Below are 20,031 nucleotides of genomic sequence, written 5' to 3'. Positions count from 1 at the left end.
CAAAGCTTTAGCCTTAACCATTGCACCATGTGTCGCTTATTGTTATATAGAGTATATAAATGTATATAGTAACAATTTGAAAATTAAAATTAAAATCATGATTGAATAAAAATCTCATTTAAATAAAAAATTACATATATGATATATAGAATTCATAACAATGTACGAGTAACTAACTAGTTCTATACTTAAGCATAAATAGAAAGCGTAGCAATGTATGCACACTTTGCTAGTCGGATATTTAGATACTAGTTAGAAGTATTAAATATAGTCTAAGTATAAAACTAATTATATAGATGAGGACTAAACAGCAAGACGAACCTATTAAGTTTAAGTAGTCCATGGTTCGTCCATGTAAAATAAATATTTGCTAATAATAGATTAATTAGACTTAATAGATCCATCTCGTCGTTTAGTCTTTATCTATATAATTACTTTTGTAGTTAGACTATATTTAATTTTAGTAATTGACATTTAAACATCCGATATGATCCAGACTTGATGTTAGTCAGGAAAACCAAACATCCCCTTAACCATATTGGTCCCAATTTTTGGTGCCTTTACCCATCAAATGATATTCACACAATCACACATCTGGGCCTAACTTTCATCGTTGCTGTCCACGACGGCGACCTGGAGGCGAGGTCAATTCCTTGGCCCAAGCATAGCTTGGAGCTTGCACGCTAAGAAGAGGCTCTCGTACTCTACAAACAGTACAGCACATACAGGTGACAAAACGACACACATCAACCAGCCAAATAATAAATGAGCTTCTTCATGGGCACGGCAAGCCGACAACTACCAACAAGATACAGGTGACAAAAAGAAAACAAGAGGCCCCACTCACCAGTGGGTCGTAGGCAACGCACGCGGACGCGGTCCAGCGGGCGAGAAGATCCCCGACTTGCGCCCAAAGAAGATACAGGATCAAGGATTTTTAACCGCAGTTTTCTATTCCACGACCTTATCCACACCAGCAGATTCGAAATTCACGGACAGGCCCATGGACCCGGCGAAAGCCAGCGGTGGTTCAGCCCCTGACGTGCGGGTCCCACTCTCCAGCCGCACCGCCTAGAGAGGCAGAGGCATCCCTTCGCGTGGAAGCAAACGAGGCGTGATAAAGTGGGGCTCCTCGGTCCCGGCGTTGGCCGCATCGACACTCGCCGCGCACCACCACCACCGCTGCGGCTCACGGCTACGCAGCCCGCTCTCCCGACCCCCCCGTGCCCTCCTCTTTTTGCTACTAGCACATAGAGTTTCGCCCGAATCGATCGCCGACTGACTCCGCTAGGGTTCGGCCCGATCGCCGCTTCGTCCTCCCGGCTCCCGCGGGGACCCCGCCGAGATGTCTGACTGGAGCTCGCCGGCTGCGCCGACGTTCTTCCCTTTTGGCCCGCAGGCCGAGGGGTGGGACGTCACCTTCAAGGTGAGGCATCCGATCGATTTTTCTTTCTTTCTTTACTACACTCCTTCGCGATATGGGGACGGCACTCGGTAGTGGCGTGAGGTGCGGTAAATCGCGTTAGTTTAGTTGTAGGGTTTGATCGCTTCGGGGGGGACCGGGGGTTGGGCTTCCCGTGTTGAACCGTCAATCGGACGTAGTAGTAGTGCGGATTCGGGGTTTGATCGACGGAAAGAGGGGTTGTCCGCACTCTTGGTGTGGTTATAGGGTTTTGCGATTTGTTTGTCTGTGTAGGCCCGTTTCGTCTCGGGGAGTAGATTTTCATTGCTACTACCAATCCCTATGTGCTTTGGTGAACACGTATTTTGGTCTGTATATGGTTTAAACGTGAAGACTATGGTAGTGTGAGACCATGATTTGGATCCTTTTCTGTGGCATTATAGTTAAAATCGTGAGGATCTATCTTTTAGCGCTTAGGGTATTGTTATAGACGAGATCCCCTCTTTGGGCTCTAAAAATAGCAAGAAAAGGACATCTTTTGGGCAAGTTAACGTCCTGTATTATTCTGAACGAGATCTGTTTACTTTCTTATAAGTTTGATGTTTTGGTCTGGAATATGGTTGCGTTCATCGTCCAATTAGTGTGTTTGCAGTATGTGTTGGTGTAGTTCCTCTGTGGGCATTTTGTGGCCCCAGAAATGATAGATTTTAAGAAAGGTTTAGGCAGAAGGGGATCTTAAGTGTTGTCCAGTACAAAGTAACAATTTGTAGCACTTGTTTCTTTTCTTTTGTTTGACTATATGAAATTTCGGCCATGTAATTGTTTCAAAATAATAAGATCGAATAGTGTTGCACACTACTTCCCAGTCCTATGTATACTTATCAGATTTTTCCTCTTTGATATTTCAGGTCAAATATGGTGATACACTTAAAAGGTTTTATGGTTGTGCCAATGGGAGTCATTTTGACATGAATTTATCTGCTCTACGGGCGAGGATTGATACTGCCTTTAAGTTTGGTCCTGACGTTGACTTTGTTCTGACTTACACCGATGAGGATGGTGATATTGTCATGCTAGATGATGATGATGACTTGCGTGATGCAGCTCTCCGTCAGAGATTAAACCCTCTCAGGATTACTGTTCAACTGAAGAAAAATCAACCAACTGAAAAAAAAGATACTTCTGCACCAGTGAAATCCGCTGCTCAGGATCCACTATCCCAGTTAATGTCAGCTATTGAAGGTTTGAAGCCTGTTCAGGAAGATAGTCTGGCCCATATAAAATCAGCTATTGGTGAAGCAATCAAGTCTATCCCAGAGCCAATACCTGATGCCCTTGCAAAACTTTCTCATGAAATACTTGATGCAGCACCACCACCATTAGCTGAGCTGATGAAACCTTTTGCACAATTGATGGCACCAAACAATAATGGCAATGGGCCATCTGATGTGCATGCTGAGGGGTCATCTAGCTCTTCCAGTGCACAGGTGCCAGCTGAAGCTAAAAATGAGCCCAAAGTTAGGCCAAGTTTGGGTCTTAAGACCGTGTTGAAAGAGGCTGCTGGACCTGTTCCTAATGCTGGAGCTTCTCAGGTTCAACAGCCATTAATGTATCCATCTGTTGAGGAGATGCTGTTCCCCTGTAATTCAGTCGACAAATCTGTTTGCAAAGGGAAGATTGATGCTCAAAGTAAGGGAAAATCTGTTACGTCCTCAGGCATCCAACCTGCTCCTCATTCTCTTCGTACTCATGCCCCACCTCCACCACATCCGTGCATTTCAGAATGGTCCCGAGCACAAAGAAGCCAACACCGTCAATTGAAATTTGAAGACAATGCAAAAGCCACTAATGATTCTAGATGGCGCATTCCGATGTATAAAATGCCCTATGCACCACCACCTCCAGCAGTGCCACCCCCAGGCTATGTACCTTCTCCACATTTTCCTTATCCAGGCCGCCTCTTATCTTCTGGGCATCCATACGGAGATCTCGCTGGTAACATGGAAAACTCAGCACCACATAGTCTGCATAGATGGATTCAGTGTGATGGCTGTGGAGCGCAACCAATTGTTGGTCCACGTTATAAATCTAATGTGTAAGGCCTTGAATAAGTTTCTACTTCAATATTCTGTTGGTTGTATTTTGTGATGTTAGCACTGACATCTTCCTTGTTTGTCCTACAGGAAGGAAGACTATGATTTATGTGATTCCTGTTTCCAGCGCATGGGAAATGAAATGGAGTACACCAAAATAGACAAGCCTATTTTACCCCACAGGTTTCTAAGAGATCCCCATGTGGTGGGTACCCCATCTCATTCTTCATGGAACTCTTTGTATTACTAATTTTCTCAGCAGAATAACTGATTTGAATGTTTTTCCTTCAAAAGTACCGGAAGGTGCACCATCCACGGGTTCTAATGAAGTCAAGACGGGAGAAACTTGAAAGTCGCTTCATTTTGGATGTGACTGTTCTTGATGGAACACTGATGACACCTTCTACCCCGTTCACTAAGATTTGGCGCATGCATAACAATGGGTCTGTTGTGTGGCCACGGGGCACACAGCTTGTCTGGGTTGGTGGAGATCAGTTTGCATTGCAGACATCTGTTCCATTAGAGGTAGCTATACATATTCATTGCTTTTACACATATGTCTGCTTGCTGTTTCGATTGCCAATTAGACTGCACGTTGTAGAATTGGAAGACATTCTTAGTTGTTTTTTGTTGTGCAGATTCCTGTGGATGGTTTTCCTGTGGACAAAGAGATTGATGTTCCTGTTGATTTTGTGGCACCTACAAGGCCAGGGAGGTACATATCTTACTGGAGGTTGGCTTCCCCTTCTGGTCAGAAATTTGGTCAGCGAGTTTGGGTTCATATCCAGGTTGTTACCTATCCAAAATATGGTTGCTCTCTCTGTCGATAATTTCCTTATGTTGCCTGATGTTCTGAATTGCAATTGTATCTGTATCTATAGGTGGAAGACCCTTCTTTTGTTAATGACAATAACAGGAATGCTGCTATTAACCTGAATCTGCCTCCAGAGAGCTATAGTTCAAACACAACCAACTTAATTGATGTGAACATTGAGCCTGCTGACTCAGCCCTTAGTGCACATGCTAAGCGCACAAAGGAGTTCCATTTCTGTTCAACTGATTTTCCTGAACCCAGTAAGTCTGTGCCTTTTACGTTGGCCACTACCTCTTTGTCTGCAGCAGCTCCTACAAACCAAACTGGTGATGTTCCCATGTCCAGTACACCTGCTGCTGCTTGTTTGCCCTCTGTTAATGTGCCTATGCATGAAGTCGTTACTACTCATACACCGTCACCTATTACGCCTGTCTTGCCTACAACTATACACTTTTCAGCCCCAGTATCTGCTCCTGCAATTGCCCCTGAGCTTGCATCAGGGGCTGTTGGTGTGCCTCCACCTGTTAGTGCTGTGGTACCTGAGCTGTCAGAACTGGATGTTCACAATGAGGAGAAGTTGCTGAGGGAGCTGGAGGAAATGGGTTTTAGGCAGGTCGATCTCAACAAGGAAATCCTCAGGCAGAACAATTACAATCTGGAGCAGTCTGTCGATGACCTATGTGGCGTCAATGAATGGGATCCTCTCCTTGCAGAGCTGGAAGAGATGGTAAGACATGCCTCCGCCTTATCTTGTATAGTTTCAACTACTTGCTACAAGCTTCTTGATTTGTTGCCGTTCGTTCATAGGGATTTGATGACACAGAGATGAACAAGGAGCTGCTTGCGAAGAATGAGGGAAGCATCAAGCGAGCTGTGATGGAGCTCATTGCCAGGGAGAAGAAGGACAAGTGAAGATCGTGTGCTATCTAAGTATATATTCGTAAATAATGAGACGGCTGTGCCACTGCGGTGCAGCCCTGGTGCGTCTCAGAGCTTGCTTATGGTGAACTCTTCGTGTTAGGTTTCTTCCTTATATCTGTCGTGTCTGCGGTGTCGATGAACTATCTAGTATGTGGAGCGTGTGCGTCTCAGCAGTTACCCTGCCATGCCACGTGGACTGGCTGTCGTGCCTACTGTCTGTTACCATGTATATATATAAAAAATGATGCGTGGACCAATGTTTGATGCTGGCGCTCTTGCCCTCGTGATAATGTATTAGCGGTTGGCTTGTTGCTTGCTTGTCAGCCCCAGGTAAATCTTGCTGCTTGCTTTGCTTGCAGAAGCGAGCGTCTGCACGTACGTAATCAGGATAACTGTATGCAGCGATTTGGTGATATGCACTGCCAGTGGAGTTTGCTTCACAAAGAATGGAATGGAACCTGGCGACCCTACGTGGAGTTTGCGCACCGATGTAAGGAGCTGGAGGCCGGCTCCGAGGACTATTGCTTCCACTTCCTATATGTGGCACGCTGAAGGGCAATGCCGTGTTTTAGTTGAAATTTTGGCCAGTCCACGAGCAATGTGGTGTTTCTACTCTCTGTATCTCTACTAATATTACCAAAATCAAATCCTCTGATTATCTCTACCTGTCTTTATCAGCCATTGGTATTTTGGGTGTGTGTGTGTTTCATCTTTATCTACGTGCTTCTGTAGAAAGATGGCAGGCAAAATCGTTTGGGTTGTAGTTGTAGGTAGTAGCTACAAAGAGACGAGACTTGGGAGGTGATTATCTTTTGTAGAGTGAATAGCTTGAATGAATAACCGTTTGTGTCTATGTAGGACCCACTGAATATTCAGGAGAAAAACTGTTGTCATATATTGCGTGCTATTCAAGCTCGCTTCTGCCTTTTTTTTTATACATGCATAGTACATTGACATATCATCTTACTTATGACATTTTAAACAAAATTTTTTGTGCACTAGAAGACCTTTAACTAATTCTGCTTCGAAACATACGCGGCGTCCGAGCCTTACGAAGGGAAGTACAGGTAAATAATGACGATTTCCTAAATATAGTTAGACTCCATGAGACAAGAACAGTCGAGACTTGAGAGCAAGGTTATTAAAACGATAAAACGTTGGAACGCACATGGCTGGAATTTTGACTTTTAAACGTTTAAGACAATAATATGAAGTTAAATACCAAAACATAGAGGTTACTGACTTACCAAAACTTCACTCATGAGTTGGATTGAACCCCAAAAGTAACTAATAGACTGGGCCCAAAAGTAGCTAATAGTCTAAAATGCATAAAACACTGCGTTTTACAGTTTAGAACGCCAAAACGCTAAAACGTGGTTTCAACCTCTAATTAGAGTTTTGACGTTTAAACGTAGTTTTAATAACACTGCTTGAGAGGATGCACGGCAAGCAACACATGAGAGTGAGGATAAGCCTGACATTTTTCGTATGTTTTGCAACCGACCCAAACAGGTTTTTGACTAAGTTTTTAGAAGTTCTATGGTTTAACCAAAATAAGATATCCTTTTAGTTTGATTTATATCACGACTTGTCCATGTATATTTTATTACGGTGACATTTTTCAGCTCCACGAGTATAGGCTTAGCTAGCATAGTGTCTATTTAGAAGCACCTAGTTTTTAAGAAAACTGGTTTATAGAAATTAAAGTGGTTCCATACATACCAATTTATGCCCTAGTTTATAGAAATTATATTTTTAATTTCTTAAAAACCAAGAAGCTAGTCTCTCCTAACTACAAGATAAAACCAGTTATTTGAAAACTGGATTGTTTCTAAACATGACCTTAATCATGCTATGAACAAATGCTTTTGATATCAATATATGCAATTAAAACATAATTATTTAAGCAATTATATGGCTAAGTTTGAAAAGGGAAAGTAATATTATCACAAAAATATGAAAAAAATGGTGCGCGTTAGCTGCGGTGTAGTTGTCCCATAGCAGTATTTTAGGGTCTGTTTCGTTCACTGTCTAACTTATCATACTTTAGTTAACTTTTCTATCTAAGTTTAGTTCTTTAACACGAACGACTAACATTAAACAAAGTGTGGCGCAGTTAGCCACGAAGCAACAAATTCTTATTGTTTCTTTGCCTGTTGCGGCTATAGATAGCACATACAAACAGGCTGAAGGAAATTATAACAAATATAAAAAATGTCATAATAAGAAAATTACAGCAAGTATAAATATAAAAAATAATATGTCATAGATCTTTACACACGGTCACTCAACTGGTAAAGTGGTAAACTGGTAAGCAATGAAATTTGAAAAGCAATTAAATAATGTCTTATCATCCTCACAAATAAACAATCTGCTGTTATTTGAATGGTAATGGTCGGGCGATGGTGGTGCCAGCTCACGTTCAGAACTGTTGCTGCAGGAACTCGTCCTCATCGTCCACCTTCTCCTGCCCGACAACCTTCACCGTCACGTCCGACACCCAGGTGCTCAGCGACGACACGCTCCGCGTCAGCCACTCCCTGGGCGTGGACGCCCTGGGGCTCTCCGCCACGGCGGCCGCGTTCGCACGCCGCCGCTCCTCTTCGGCAACGGCCTCGGCCCACCGCCTCGCCATGTACTCATTCACCGCGACGACGCCGTCGGCGACCACCTCGGGGGGTGGCACAGCGAGCGGGTTCTGGTCCAGGCGGAGTCTCTCCAGCTTGGCAAGCCGGCCGAAACAGTCCGGCAGCGCACGGATCTGGTTGTTGCTCAGGTCCAGCTCGCGCAGGCCAGCTAGGTCGCCGAACGATGGCGGCAGGTCCCGCATGTCGCTGAAGTTGCTGCTCAGGTCCAGCGTCTCCAGCGCGGACAGCTGTCCGATGGCGGCCGGTAGGCCGTGGAGCTCGTTGAAGTGTGCGTCCAGGAGGCGCAGCGATCGCATCTCGCAGACCGACGACGGTAGGGAGCGCAGCTTGTTGAGGTGCACGCGCAGTATCTGCAGGTCCACCAGCTCGTGCCCGATGCCTGTCGGGAGGTAAGCCAGGGCGTTGTAGCTCGCGTCCAGCTCCACCAGCGATCTGAAGCTCCGAGTGGCACATCCATCAGAACGAACGTTTCTTGGTGGAAGTGGAACAAGAAGCAATACAATGGTTGGTTGGCTGTTTACCTGCATTTCGAGATGGTGTCGGGCAGAACCCTCAGCCTGTTGCCGGAGACGTCGAGGATCTTGAGGTTGGAGAGAAGGCCAATGGAGTCTGGAAGAGAAACCAAGTCGTTGGAAGCGAGGCGGAGTTCTTCTAGGTGTTCGAGCCCACCAATCGCGTCGGGAATCACCTGCGAATTCAAGCAAGGAACATCACTGTTGAAGGCGCCAAACAGGGAATTCGCCCGTGAACTGAACTGCCACAGCGCCACATGTGTAGTTTAATTTAGATCCGTTTGAACGCGAAAATTTAACCGAAATTGTACAGACCTTTTCATGTGAATCGGTTTAAGAATTTCATAAAACCACTTTAATTCCACAGAAAACCACTTTAATTTCAAAGCACTTTGTGCAATGTGCAAGGGAGAATGAACTTCGATATGATCACTACAAAATACTGCCATTCGACCAATCCCAACAACTCATTCAGAAAATTCGTGGACGTCACAATGCATGATGTAGGGAGACGGCGCGAATGCTTAGGTACGAGTCCCTAACCTTGAGCTGGTTGCGGGAGACGTCGAGCGCGAGGAGGCCGCGGATCCGGCCAATGGGCTCCGGCAGTAGGCGCATCTGCCGATCGGCGAGGTTCACCCGCTCCACCACCTTCCCTTCCCCCGCGTCCTTGAGCACCCGCACCACCTCCTCGTCCACCGCCCCGGAACCCTCTTCCCCTTTGCCATCACCGCCGCCCACCTTCTTGATGTCCCTCCCGTGCATCGCCATCTGGTACACGTGCTCCAGCTTCCCCTCCGCGTCGCGCAGCAGGGCGCCGTACGCCTCGTGGTCCTCCTCCAGCCGCACCACCTCCCGGCACTTGGCCAGCTTCTCCTCGTCGAGATCCTTCGTCTTCACGTCCGCGTTGGCGTCTGCCTTCTTCCCAGCATCGGCCAAGCGGAGAAGTTCGCGGGAGGCGTCGACTTGCTCGTGGTCGGGCCGGGGCCCCAGGAGGCGGATCGCGTCGCGCGCCGAGGAGACGTCGGCGACGGCGCGGGTCATGGCAGACAGCACGGACGGGTGGCGCAGGCCTGGCATGCGCCCCACCAAGTCGATCTCCGCGGCACCCGACGGCGTGCGCGGGGACGGCTGCTCGAGGTCCCGCTCGCGCGGGGACCTCGGCGTCCTCACCGCGGGCAGCGAGGGGAGGCGGGAGAGCACGTAGGCAAGGATCGGGTGTGACTGCGGCGTCGGATCCATGGCGGCGGCTGCGACGACGACGACGCGATCGTTCTCGTTCGCTCCCGTTGGCGGGATCGGTGGCTCGCGAACGGAACGGATCGGAGGAGACGAGAGGACGAGCGAGTCGTAGGATTTCTGGATTTGGGATCCGGACCGGAAAACCGGGAAATTTTATTCGAGAGCTTGAGTGAACGGCCGCGCGTTCCGGGGTCCGGTCCGGACGCGAGAATTGGCAGCTACGATGGGCCGTAAGAAGGGCTTCTGCCAGCGGCACACAGAGACGAAAGCCCATTTCAGCCAGTAAGAAGGATGGCATAATAACAGGCAGCCAAAATTGAGAGTGACAAAATAGCAAATTTCTCGGCTTCCGCCACACCCGCTCCAGGTCCCCTCCCCCAAACTGAAACGAAGTTGCGGCGGTCGCGACTGAGTGCAGAGATGCTGCAGTTCCCGGCGCTGATGCGGCAGTGGCCATCGCCGGCGCTGATCCCGGCGTCCACGCTGCTCCCCGTGCCGGCCACCTCCCAGGAGGACGAGCTTCTCCTCTCCATGGCCGAGTCCGACCTCGAGGATAAGGTGCAGTGGTTCTCTCTATTCCCTTGCCCCTTCTCCAACGCTCCCGATGCCGACGGGGTGACTGACTGACGCTTCCTTTGTTTCTCCCTTTGCTTGCCTCTCAGCTGAACGAGATCCGGAAGACCAACAGCCACCTGGTTATCATCGGGAAGCCCACGGGCGACACCAAGGAGGAGTACGACGCTGAGGTGGAGGACGACGATGCAGACAACGTCGAGGAGTCTGACGGCGACGACTTCGACCAGGAGACCGGTTGACCCAGGTGGCTCCCCCGTGCTTCGTCGGCGTCCTTGAGCGTCGTCATCCCCGCTGTCCAGTCTGTATTTCGCAATCCCTGAGTTGCTCCTTCTATCTAGATACGCTGTTACCCTATTTTGCTGCTGTCTGTTCTCAGGATCTGAGCATGTCCTTGTCGTGTGGACCTTGTGTATGAAACAAGTACATGATTAATCGGTCCAATTTAAATGCTATATTAGTTTCCTCTATTTGTGCCAGATACTGCTACTTCTTACCATTTTGTTGTTTGTGTCATGACCAACAAATCCTTGTCAAGATTCTTACACTGTTCTATTTCTTTTGTGGTCGAATCTTCTTATATGAAAATTTTGAAGCACTGCTTTACAGAAAAGAGACATCAAGGAGCGAATTAAATTGAGCTATTAGTAATGTCGACTTGCCGTAGTAACACTCAAGTACTGTAATTGTCAGGTGTCATTAACCTAGACATTCACATCGAGGATTCCTTTAAAAAAACAAAGTGTTCTATATGAGTGTCCTCTTAGCAGTTGAACTATAAAGTGTTTGTTGTCAGTGTGTTGCTGGAATGTGCTTATTAATTTTCATTGATTGCCTGTTGATTTTCTATACTTGACACCCAAAAAAGCTTATTTACTTTTCAGTTCTCTAATTTAATAAGACCAGTTTGTCTACTGTGTTATTAGGTATGCGTATTTTGAAGCTATGAATATCGAATACATTGTGTCTCATTTTCCTCATTCTCCTTTTACTGAACCTGTACGTAAAATTTCATCAACATTTGATGATCCAAACTCCAAAGCTCTGACATTATTACAGGCTGTACAACACAGTATGCCATAGTCATAATAATATAATTACCGCAAACTGTTATTTGCTTGTTTAGTATAATAATTCAGTATCATCTTCCACGGTTCCACCTATATTTTTTAATTCTTGTCAATCTTAAACTTTTTTTTGTCATATAATTTCCTGCAGAGGAATGAGCTCTTATTCTAGGATGATTGGCAATGAACAAAGTCATGCGATATCATTACAATTTACAAGAATAAATTTGACCAACCATTACATTACATCTATATGTATAACAGCTCTACGAGAAGTTACAGTATTCGACCTTGTGATAGACATACAAGGTAGTATAAAAAGTTGAAAAAAATAATAATTCAGGAGCCTGTACCATGATTATTTGCTGGGAAACACTTCTAATTTGCTCAGTTTCCAAGAAAATGGTTATTTGGTCTTGGAAATTCTTGTAAATTTCTGGTGGAACTTGTGGAATCAGTCCATCTCTTTACTTTTGCAAAAGAAAATCCTTTTTCCACTGATCAAAATTTATGAAGTGACAATGGGCTGTACCACTTAAAAGCAGCCCTTTTATTTTACAATCCACTCACATGAAGTACGCCAGAATTTTGGTTAAGATCAATGTGTAGAAGATAGATAGGACAGCACCAACTGGAATTGTGACCAACCAGGACGCCACAATTTCGCGAACTGTCTCTGCCCTGACTCTATTGAGCCCTCTTGCAAACCCGACACCCATCACCGCACCAACAAGTGTATGCGTGGCAGATATAGGCAACCCGAGCTTTGATGCGAACAAGACTACTGAAGCTGCTGCAAACTCTGCGGCAAAGCCCCTGGTAGGTGTTAGTTCTGTGATCTTCTTGCCAATTGTTGCTATCACCCTGTATCCCCACATTGTGAGCCCTGCAACAATCCCAAAACCACCCCAAGCAAGAACTTCAGTGGGTATGACTATCTCAGCGCTGCTTGCCACACCTTGAAGGATGGACAAAGCTGCAGCCAGGGGCCCTATGGCATTGGAGACGTCGTTCCCTCCGTGAGCAAATGACATGAAGCATGCCGATAAGACCTGCATGTAACCAAACACACCGTACACGATCTGCAGCTGAGCTCCCGTAGGGCCAGCAATGTCCGAGAGAAATCCAGCCTGCTGGGCACTTGACTTCTCAGCAGACGCGATCTTCTCTGCTTCTGAAGACAGCAAGTCACCTAGCTGCTTTTGGATCACTCGGGAGACAATGATGGCTCCTATTGCCCCACTGGACACTGCTTGCAGGATGGCAATGGAGAACACCTTGCTGAGAGGAAAAGCAGCAAACGAGATTGCAGTGACACCGGTGAAGACTGCGATTGGTGCAGCAGCAGCTGCAGCCTGGCCTGGATTTGGTGCGCTGTATACAAACTGAGTAAAAAAACAGGTCAGTACAAAAATAACCTTTGCACCTCCTCATAAACAGTCTATGTATTTATGGCATTTTGGTTATATAATCATTTTTGTGTAAGTACTGAAATGGAACTGTCTTTTGTTTTTAGTGTGTCATTTAGATTATAAAGGGAGGCTACTCTGGAACTCACCCTGCGTATGCACTTGTAAACAAGAAAAGAGACAGCTGCACCCATCAAAGGAGAGATGACCCAGGATGAAGATACTCTAGCCAAAGAACTCCAGAAAACTGCATCCACCCCTCCATACACCAGCCCGAAACCAACCATGGCCCCAACGATACAATGTGTAGTTGAGACAGGCCAGCCATATGACGAAGCAACCTAAGAACACAGCACAGGTTAATACATGTAGATGCATACTCTTATGGCGCAGTTTGCAATAATGATCACATATAATAATATAATTAAACCAATCTCAACATGGGCATAACAAATTATTTCACACCGCGAAGCCTAAAACCATGATATGGGCAGATGGTTATATTTACTAAGTTGCTGGTTCCTTTCCCTTTGCAGAGTCTTTGTTAAAGATGCAGTTAGCGGCCATGATTTGTTTGGCAACATTGACTAGCTTCCATGTGTGTAAAGATTATGAATTTCCATATCAGATTAATTAATCAGTAGTTCTGGTGCCATGATCGGTTTTTTCGAAAGTAAGTGGCAGGAGATCTGCCTTGCATTCAAGGAAACAGAAGGTTTTGGCTCAACGAGACGGCATATGCCTCAGCAGGCTACGGGACAACCACAAACACTTGAGAGGGCCAACCCACAAACAAACAAACAAGAGCAGAAAGCATAGAAAGGCCTCCAAAATTGGTTTTGGAAGGCACGTCGCGGTTGATCAAGGTCCTCATTTGTACGTAGCGCAACCGATAGAGATGGTTGCATGATCATGTCACTGGTAGCACATCCTAGTTCCCAAGAAACTGGGTGAAATCTCAGCAGAACTCAAAAGGGCGATGGAATCATGGACCACATAACATACCTGCAGCCATGTACCGGCAGCAGCAAGGGAGGATATGAGTCCAGCGAAGAGCAGAGAGTCCTTCCCTTGGAACGCAGACGCAACCAGGATTCCCTTCTGCATGGTGCTGGTGACATGGGTCCCCATGAGGAATGCGCCGGAGAACTCGAGCACCGCGGCGGTCAGCACCGCCTGCCGGAGCGTCAGAGCTCCGGACCCAACCGACGTCCCCATGGCGTTCGCGACATCGTTCGCCCCGATGTTCCACGCCATGTAGAACCCCGACAGGAGCGTGAAGTACGCCAGCGCGTTCATCCTGAAGGTCCCGTGGCAGACCAGCGAGCGCATCGCCAGCGGCACGGTGAGGGCGGCGAACGCGATCGTCACGGAGATGGACGTCGCCACCCGTGGCGAGATGTGGAACGCCCTGGCCATCTCCGACATCTCGCATTCCCCGACCTGCTCCTCCCCGCCGGCGCCGGCCTTGGCGCCGCCGTCGCTGGCTTTCGCGCTGGAGCCGCCGTCGCCGTCGGGGTCGGCGAAGGAGGACAGCGTGGCGCGGGGGAGGCTGAGGAGCGTCTTGGAAGGTGTCGCTCTGGCTGGAGAGAGACACCGTAGGCCATGGATGCTGTGCGGCAGCTGTGCAATGGGGCGACGACGGAGCAGGAGAGCGGCTGCCACGGCTCGCCCTCCTGCTCCGGCGTGCGCTCGGGCGACGGAGAAGAGAGGAGAAGACTGAGACATGGGAGTTGCAGGTGGAGGAGAGACTGGCAGCGGCGAGCAAGCTAGGATGGAAGAGATGAGATCAAGGGGCCGGGGTGGAGAGGAGGAAGGAGACAAGCTGTGTGACTGTGGGCATAGGAACCTAGCTATGGGAAGAAGTGAGCGCCGTTCTGTGATGTGGTGACCGCGGCTGCGCACGCTGAGGCGAACGGTTGGTGGCTGCGAATGAGTGGTGGAAGGGGATGTGGGCAAGATTCCTGCCTGATCCATAACTTGTGTCGCAGCTGATCACCTCACTGTTCCCAGTTTGCATGATCGTTTTGGCCTCACCTTCCGCCCAGCCGGTTTTCCAGATATCTAGTTCTGTGTCCGTTTCTGCTGTTCGTCACTGTTCAGCATGTCGCTACCATCTTAGGGCGGTTGGAAAATCCTGGATCCTGAAATGTTTCGTCGTGCCTGTTCCTTGTTGGATTTTCATATGTACTGCTATATAGTATACACACACACTGTGCACATTAATCAAATTGGACGAGCACCATATATCAAGTCTTGTTATTTGCACTAAACTCACACTGTGCTAGGTTCGTATGATAAGAAAGTGCCATGCTGGTCGTATGGTTGCTGTTGTCCTGCTACCCGCTTGCATCTCCATGGCCACAAAGTATTTACCAGCGCCGCTGGACAAGGCGTGCCGTGAATATTCATGGTCATGTTTTGTTGTCATTCCCTCCCGTAGGATATCTGCTTCGTTGCTCTAGCTAAATGCGTGAACAGAGTGGCATGTGGCCCAAGAACAAAGAAAGGTAACCTTTAGGTTCTTGTCATTGAGACGCAAAGGTTCTATGTGCTTATCATCGAGATAGTAAAGGTTTTCTCCGTTGCCAATATGCAGATGGAGCGCTGCTGGGTGGCAAGAAAAGGACGAGCAACTTGAGTGGCAGCCAGCCGCTTAGAATCGGCGGGGTCTTTTTCAGTTTTTTTTTTCTTTTTCTGTCCGGGGATCAGGTGTGGAATACTTGTCCCTGTCATATCTTCTACTACGGCTTCGAGAACCGAGATGGTGAAGGGCTCAGGGATAAGCCCATGCATTCCTGGGCCTAGGCCCAGATCTATGCTTTCATGCTATGAGCAGGGCCTGTTCTACAGTTCCTCCACGGGATCAGTATTACCCAATGGCATACTTGAGAACATGTCATTTCGTAAGCCACTATGTCATTTCGTAAGCCACTATGTCATTTCGTAAGCCATTTATGAAAATCTTTAAAATAAAAAATGTCAATCAAAACTTTCGAAACATTCCATCGGGAACCGTTGTAAACACACTAAACACATGTATTCTAATTAGCCCATGCGCTTCTTCAGGTGCCCTAACCGTCGCACCCCGATTAGCCCGCACGCTGCAACCACCAAACACGCGGCACTCCCCATGTGTCCCGCTGTGACCGAACGTCTGCAACTGTAACAGTAACAGAATCACTGAAACCACAACAGAATGAGTGAAAATGTAATACAACGACTGAAACGGTACCAGAATGGCTGAATGACCAATGGCTGAGAGTGTGCATCTTAGCCTTAGGCAACAATAATTGACGTAACTAGGTGGCCTCTGCAGTCAATCATTCTAGCATGCTCAAGAATCTCAATAATGTACTATAGCTTAGAGAGGAAGAGACCCAAACCTGTGTGCTGAACATGTATGCCCAAGAAGTTATGAAGAGCGTTAAGATCTATCACAGGGGACTTCTGCTGAAGTGCACCAACATAAAGTAAGGAGGTAATTGTTAGTGCAACCAGAGTGGTTGAGGAAATTGTTAGTACAATATCACCAACATAAAGTAGGAGGTAAACTGTGCCCTATTCATATCGATAAACAAACTAAAATGTCTCCTCCCTCCCTTTCTGCAGATTGTGCCTAAATTTTGATCTTCAGTAGTATAGTTACTCCACTTTCAGTGACTGCCATAAAAATTATCCTTTTTCAGCAGTGCTGCTTGTTTTGCTTCCCATGGATATTTCAAACAATGAGTTAAGATTTGCATATCTTGTTCATTTTTGTGTCATTGTAGAAGGGGAAGAAATGTGGGGGAATCAAGAATAAGTCGTGAGGTAACTTCTAAAGTTGCTTCTGCAGATAAGGTAACAACAATACATGGTGTTGCGCAACTAAAACTTATTCCTTTTTTAGTGACCTGTCAAATCCAAAACCGTTTATCTTTAGTGCATTTTGTAAATAATCACACGATTTTCTTCTTAGTCCTTCTTGCTTTAGTTTTTTTTTTGTAAAACTAAGGAAAATTAGTGATGCAATCCTCATCCTCAAAACAAAATAAAGTGCTGATTTTTATGACAATCAAGTAAAAAATAACATTCTACCCTAATATAGTTTGCCTTCTAATGTCATGATTCATTCTCAATATGTCATTTTTCATAAATTTGGATTCACCATGCTTAGTGTATGTTTATTATTTATCAGTAAATAATTGATAAGCACAAGAAATATATTGTCGACAAATTATAATTTATATGCACATACATTAAGCAATATAATGACACATTGATGTGTATTGGTGGTAATGATTTAAGGTATAAAGTTTAGATGCATGCTTCTAGTATACAGAGGTCGATGCTAATGTTAGATAAAAGGATAAATGAAAGGCTTAGCTAGTAGTATGTTTTTTGTTCGGTGCACTTGCATTTGTCCCCATTTCACTCTTATCTCACATGCTTCTTCTTCGGATCTACCATTGAACACAAAGACAAACATAAGGGAAATACATGCTACTTGTGTCACTTTTGCCTCCACTTCTTTTGCTGCTTTCCTTGAGTTTGATTCTTTTTGGTTGAACCACACAAGAAGGTCCCATCACATGTTCATGCAACTAATTATGATCACATGTTGAACCACACAAGGAGTCATCACATGTTCAATAACTTTATCTTTAAAAATAGATATCAAGAAATGTAATCTTCAAAGCATTGCTTGTCACGTCCAACCAATGATTTTAAGACATACCCCTTAACTATAAACATTGTGTCTAAGGGACCCTAGTATCATACTCCAAAGAAATGACATCCAACCACGTTCACCATCTCCATAATCCATTATCTTAACCTTTATACGTATACCTTTGCCCTCTCGAGATCCCTATGGAGCCCAACTGTAGATAACAGAAATGAAACATGTCACTATACCACGGAACATTATTTGCAACTTATGGTCTGTCGGTAAAATCAGTTTTACCGACAAACTATAGGTCGGTAAAGACCTTTACCGACGGACCACGAACGTCGTTGCAAGCTGTGTCGGTAAAACTTTTACCGACCGACCGTTGTTTTACCGACTTATCTTCTGTCACTAAAAGAAAAGTTTTACCGACGCTTCATCATTTGGTAATAATAGTATTACCGACTCTCTAAGAGTTGCAGCTGCCACGATTTACCGACCCATCTTCTGTCGCTAAAAGAGACATTTTACCGACACTTCATCAGTTGGTAATAATAGTATTACCGACTCTCTAAGAGTCACTAATGGTGTAGATTACCGACCAACAATTCGTTGCCGCAGATATTACCAACCAACAATCCATTGCATTCATACAAATAGATAATTATAAGGACACTTAATGCTCATACACTTCACTAATCTTTCATGAGGTAACATATTGCACATTGTAGGAAACGGGTGACGCCTAAGAGGGAGGGGTGAATTAGGACTTCCAAAACTTTTACTAAACTAGGCCACAATTAAATCCCTAGAGCAAAACCTTTGCAAGTAATCAAACTAGAGTGTGCAAACTAGGTTTTGTCTAAGTGTTGCTATCTCTACCGCAAAGGTTAAGTTTCAATCTACACTAAACAAGTATGACTACAAGATTGAAACTTAAATGCTTAATATAAATATGGAAAGTAAAGAGCTAGGTAGAGAAGCAAACTCTCGTGGATGACGCCGGTATTTTTACCGAGGTATCCGGAACCACGCAAGGTCCCGACTAATCCTCGTTGGTGCCCCTACGCAAAGGGAAGTCCACGCGAGGGCCAAGCACCTCGGTCGAGTAACTCCGTAGAGAGCCGCGGGCCTTCTCCACGCGCAAGTGGTGCTCCGCTTCCGGCTCCTCTCGGACGCTCCCCGCCGTCTCCACTATCGAGCTTCCGGCCGAAACGCCACGGGCCTCGTTCCCTCCGGTACACGGTGGCGGCCGTGACACAAACGCGGTTGTCACGGTCTCGCAAGACTCTCGCCCCACTCGGTACAATTACAACGACTCACGCAAGAGCCGAGGGGTTGTGTGGTTTTACAAAACTCACTCAACTAACTAGGATTCACCTAGAGCAAGCACTAATGCGGTCTAACTAACCTAAGCACTTCACAAAGCACCTACGCTAATCACCGAGTGATTCTATTAAGCACTTGGGTGTTTGAGCACTTGGAAATGTCTACAATATGCCTTGGTATGTTTCTTGGGCTCCCACACTTGAGAATGGCCGGCTGGGGTGGTATTTATAGCCTCCACACCCCCAACTAGCCGTTGGACAGAAAGCAGCAGCTTTCTGTCGTCGGGTGCACCGGACAGTCCGGTGCACCACCGGACATTGCACAGTAGATGTCCGGTGCACGCCACGTCAGCCGACCGTTGGCGCCTGTAGCAGTCGACCGTTGGATCCGACCGTTGCCGTCTGCCCGTTGGCACACCGGACAGTCCGGTGCACACCGGACAGTCCGGTGCTACAGCCAGAGAGCGCCTGTCTTTGGCCTCTCTGCGCAGACTGTCCGGTGCACACCGGACACCAATGTCCGGTGCGCCACCAGGCGCTGGCTGACAGCCCTTATCTTGGATTTCTTCGCTGATTTCTTCGGACTTCTTTGTTCTTGAGTATTGGACTCCTATGCATCTTTTTATGTCTTCTTTTGAGGTGTTGCATCCACATTGCCTTGGTCCAATTCTCTTCGCATCCTGTGAACTACAAACACAAACACTAGAAAACTTATTAGTTCACGGATTGTGTTGTTCATCAAACACCAAAACTCAATTAGCCAAATGGCCCGGGGTCCATTTTCCTTACAATCTCCCCCTTTTTGGTGATTGATGACAACACAACCAAAGCAAACACATAATACAAGTATTTGAATGAAAATATGCATTCTACTTGCTAAGATGCATGATTGTCCCCACAATGTGATATTATGGACTTAAGCCTCCCCCTAACTCCATAATTCACTTACTTCCTATTTTTGGACCAAATAACCAAAACCACTTGAAAAACCATTTGTAGATATAAAATTGAAAATTGGTGGTGTTTGGTGTTTGATATAGTTTTCATTGCTTTGGTCCCTAAACTTCTCCCCCTTTGGCATCAACCACCGAAAAGGAAGACATTAAAAGCATGTAGGAAGTAAATAAAAGCTTGCCCTCAACAAGAATTATATCAAATGATACCACTAGAAGGATATTAAATAAAACCACATGAGTGATACCAGATGAAAGGATTACTCCCCCTAAATGAGTGTTCTCATTAGAAAGAAGTTTCTCCCCCCTTTTTAGAGATGAGGAAATACTCCCCCTAACAGAGATCCTCTACTTAGGAAAAAGCATGTGAAAATTAGAGGTGCAAGACATGATTTGAAAAGATTAACTTCCCTTGTGC

At 46.2% G+C, this 20,031-nt stretch overlaps 4 protein-coding genes across 5 annotated transcripts; 2 read left to right on the top strand and 2 right to left on the bottom strand.

Annotated features, from left to right (window-relative positions):
* Positions 1-856: 856 nt before the first annotated feature.
* On the top strand, positions 857-5,544 carry LOC100275089 (Protein NBR1-like protein). 2 transcript variants are annotated; one of them, XM_008647664.2, is made up of 7 exons: positions 857-1,426; positions 2,311-3,497; positions 3,586-3,700; positions 3,790-4,020; positions 4,134-4,283; positions 4,377-5,036; positions 5,117-5,544. In XM_008647664.2, exons 1-7 carry the CDS (start codon positions 1,346-1,348, stop codon positions 5,219-5,221), a joined length of 2,529 nt encoding a protein of 842 aa, XP_008645886.1. In that variant the 5' UTR covers positions 857-1,345; the 3' UTR covers positions 5,222-5,544. The 2 variants fall into 2 exon arrangements, with proteins under 2 accessions (XP_008645886.1, XP_008645887.1); XM_008647665.2 differs by having other exon boundaries at positions 864-1,426; positions 5,133-5,544.
* Positions 5,545-7,417: 1,873 nt separating this feature from the next.
* On the bottom strand, positions 7,418-9,833 carry LOC103627372 (plant intracellular Ras-group-related LRR protein 2). Its single transcript, XM_008647663.3, has 3 exons — positions 8,934-9,833; positions 8,400-8,566; positions 7,418-8,310 (listed from the first exon to the last, which is right to left on the bottom strand). Exons 1-3 carry the CDS (start codon positions 9,630-9,632, stop codon positions 7,653-7,655), a joined length of 1,524 nt encoding a protein of 507 aa, XP_008645885.1. The 5' UTR covers positions 9,633-9,833; the 3' UTR covers positions 7,418-7,652.
* Positions 9,834-9,959: 126 nt separating this feature from the next.
* LOC100276844 (uncharacterized) lies at positions 9,960-10,684 on the top strand. The gene is given in 2 exon segments (NM_001150551.1): positions 9,960-10,190; positions 10,295-10,684. Coding segments are annotated over 2 exon segments (291 nt in total). The 5' UTR covers positions 9,960-10,052; the 3' UTR covers positions 10,448-10,684.
* Positions 10,685-11,636: 952 nt separating this feature from the next.
* On the bottom strand, positions 11,637-14,553 carry LOC100382112 (Inorganic phosphate transporter 2-1 chloroplastic). Its single transcript, NM_001174873.1, has 3 exons — positions 13,687-14,553; positions 12,831-13,022; positions 11,637-12,657 (listed from the first exon to the last, which is right to left on the bottom strand). Exons 1-3 carry the CDS (start codon positions 14,407-14,409, stop codon positions 11,839-11,841), a joined length of 1,734 nt encoding a protein of 577 aa, NP_001168344.1. The 5' UTR covers positions 14,410-14,553; the 3' UTR covers positions 11,637-11,838.
* Between the last annotated feature and the right edge of the window lie 5,478 nt (positions 14,554-20,031).

Source organism: Zea mays, chromosome 5 (assembly GCF_902167145.1).
Source record: "Zea mays cultivar B73 chromosome 5, Zm-B73-REFERENCE-NAM-5.0, whole genome shotgun sequence".
Taxonomy (NCBI): Eukaryota; Viridiplantae; Streptophyta; class Magnoliopsida; order Poales; family Poaceae; genus Zea; species Zea mays.
The sequence above is the reverse complement of the archived record's forward strand: the minus strand, read 5'-3'. Positions and strand labels throughout refer to the sequence as shown.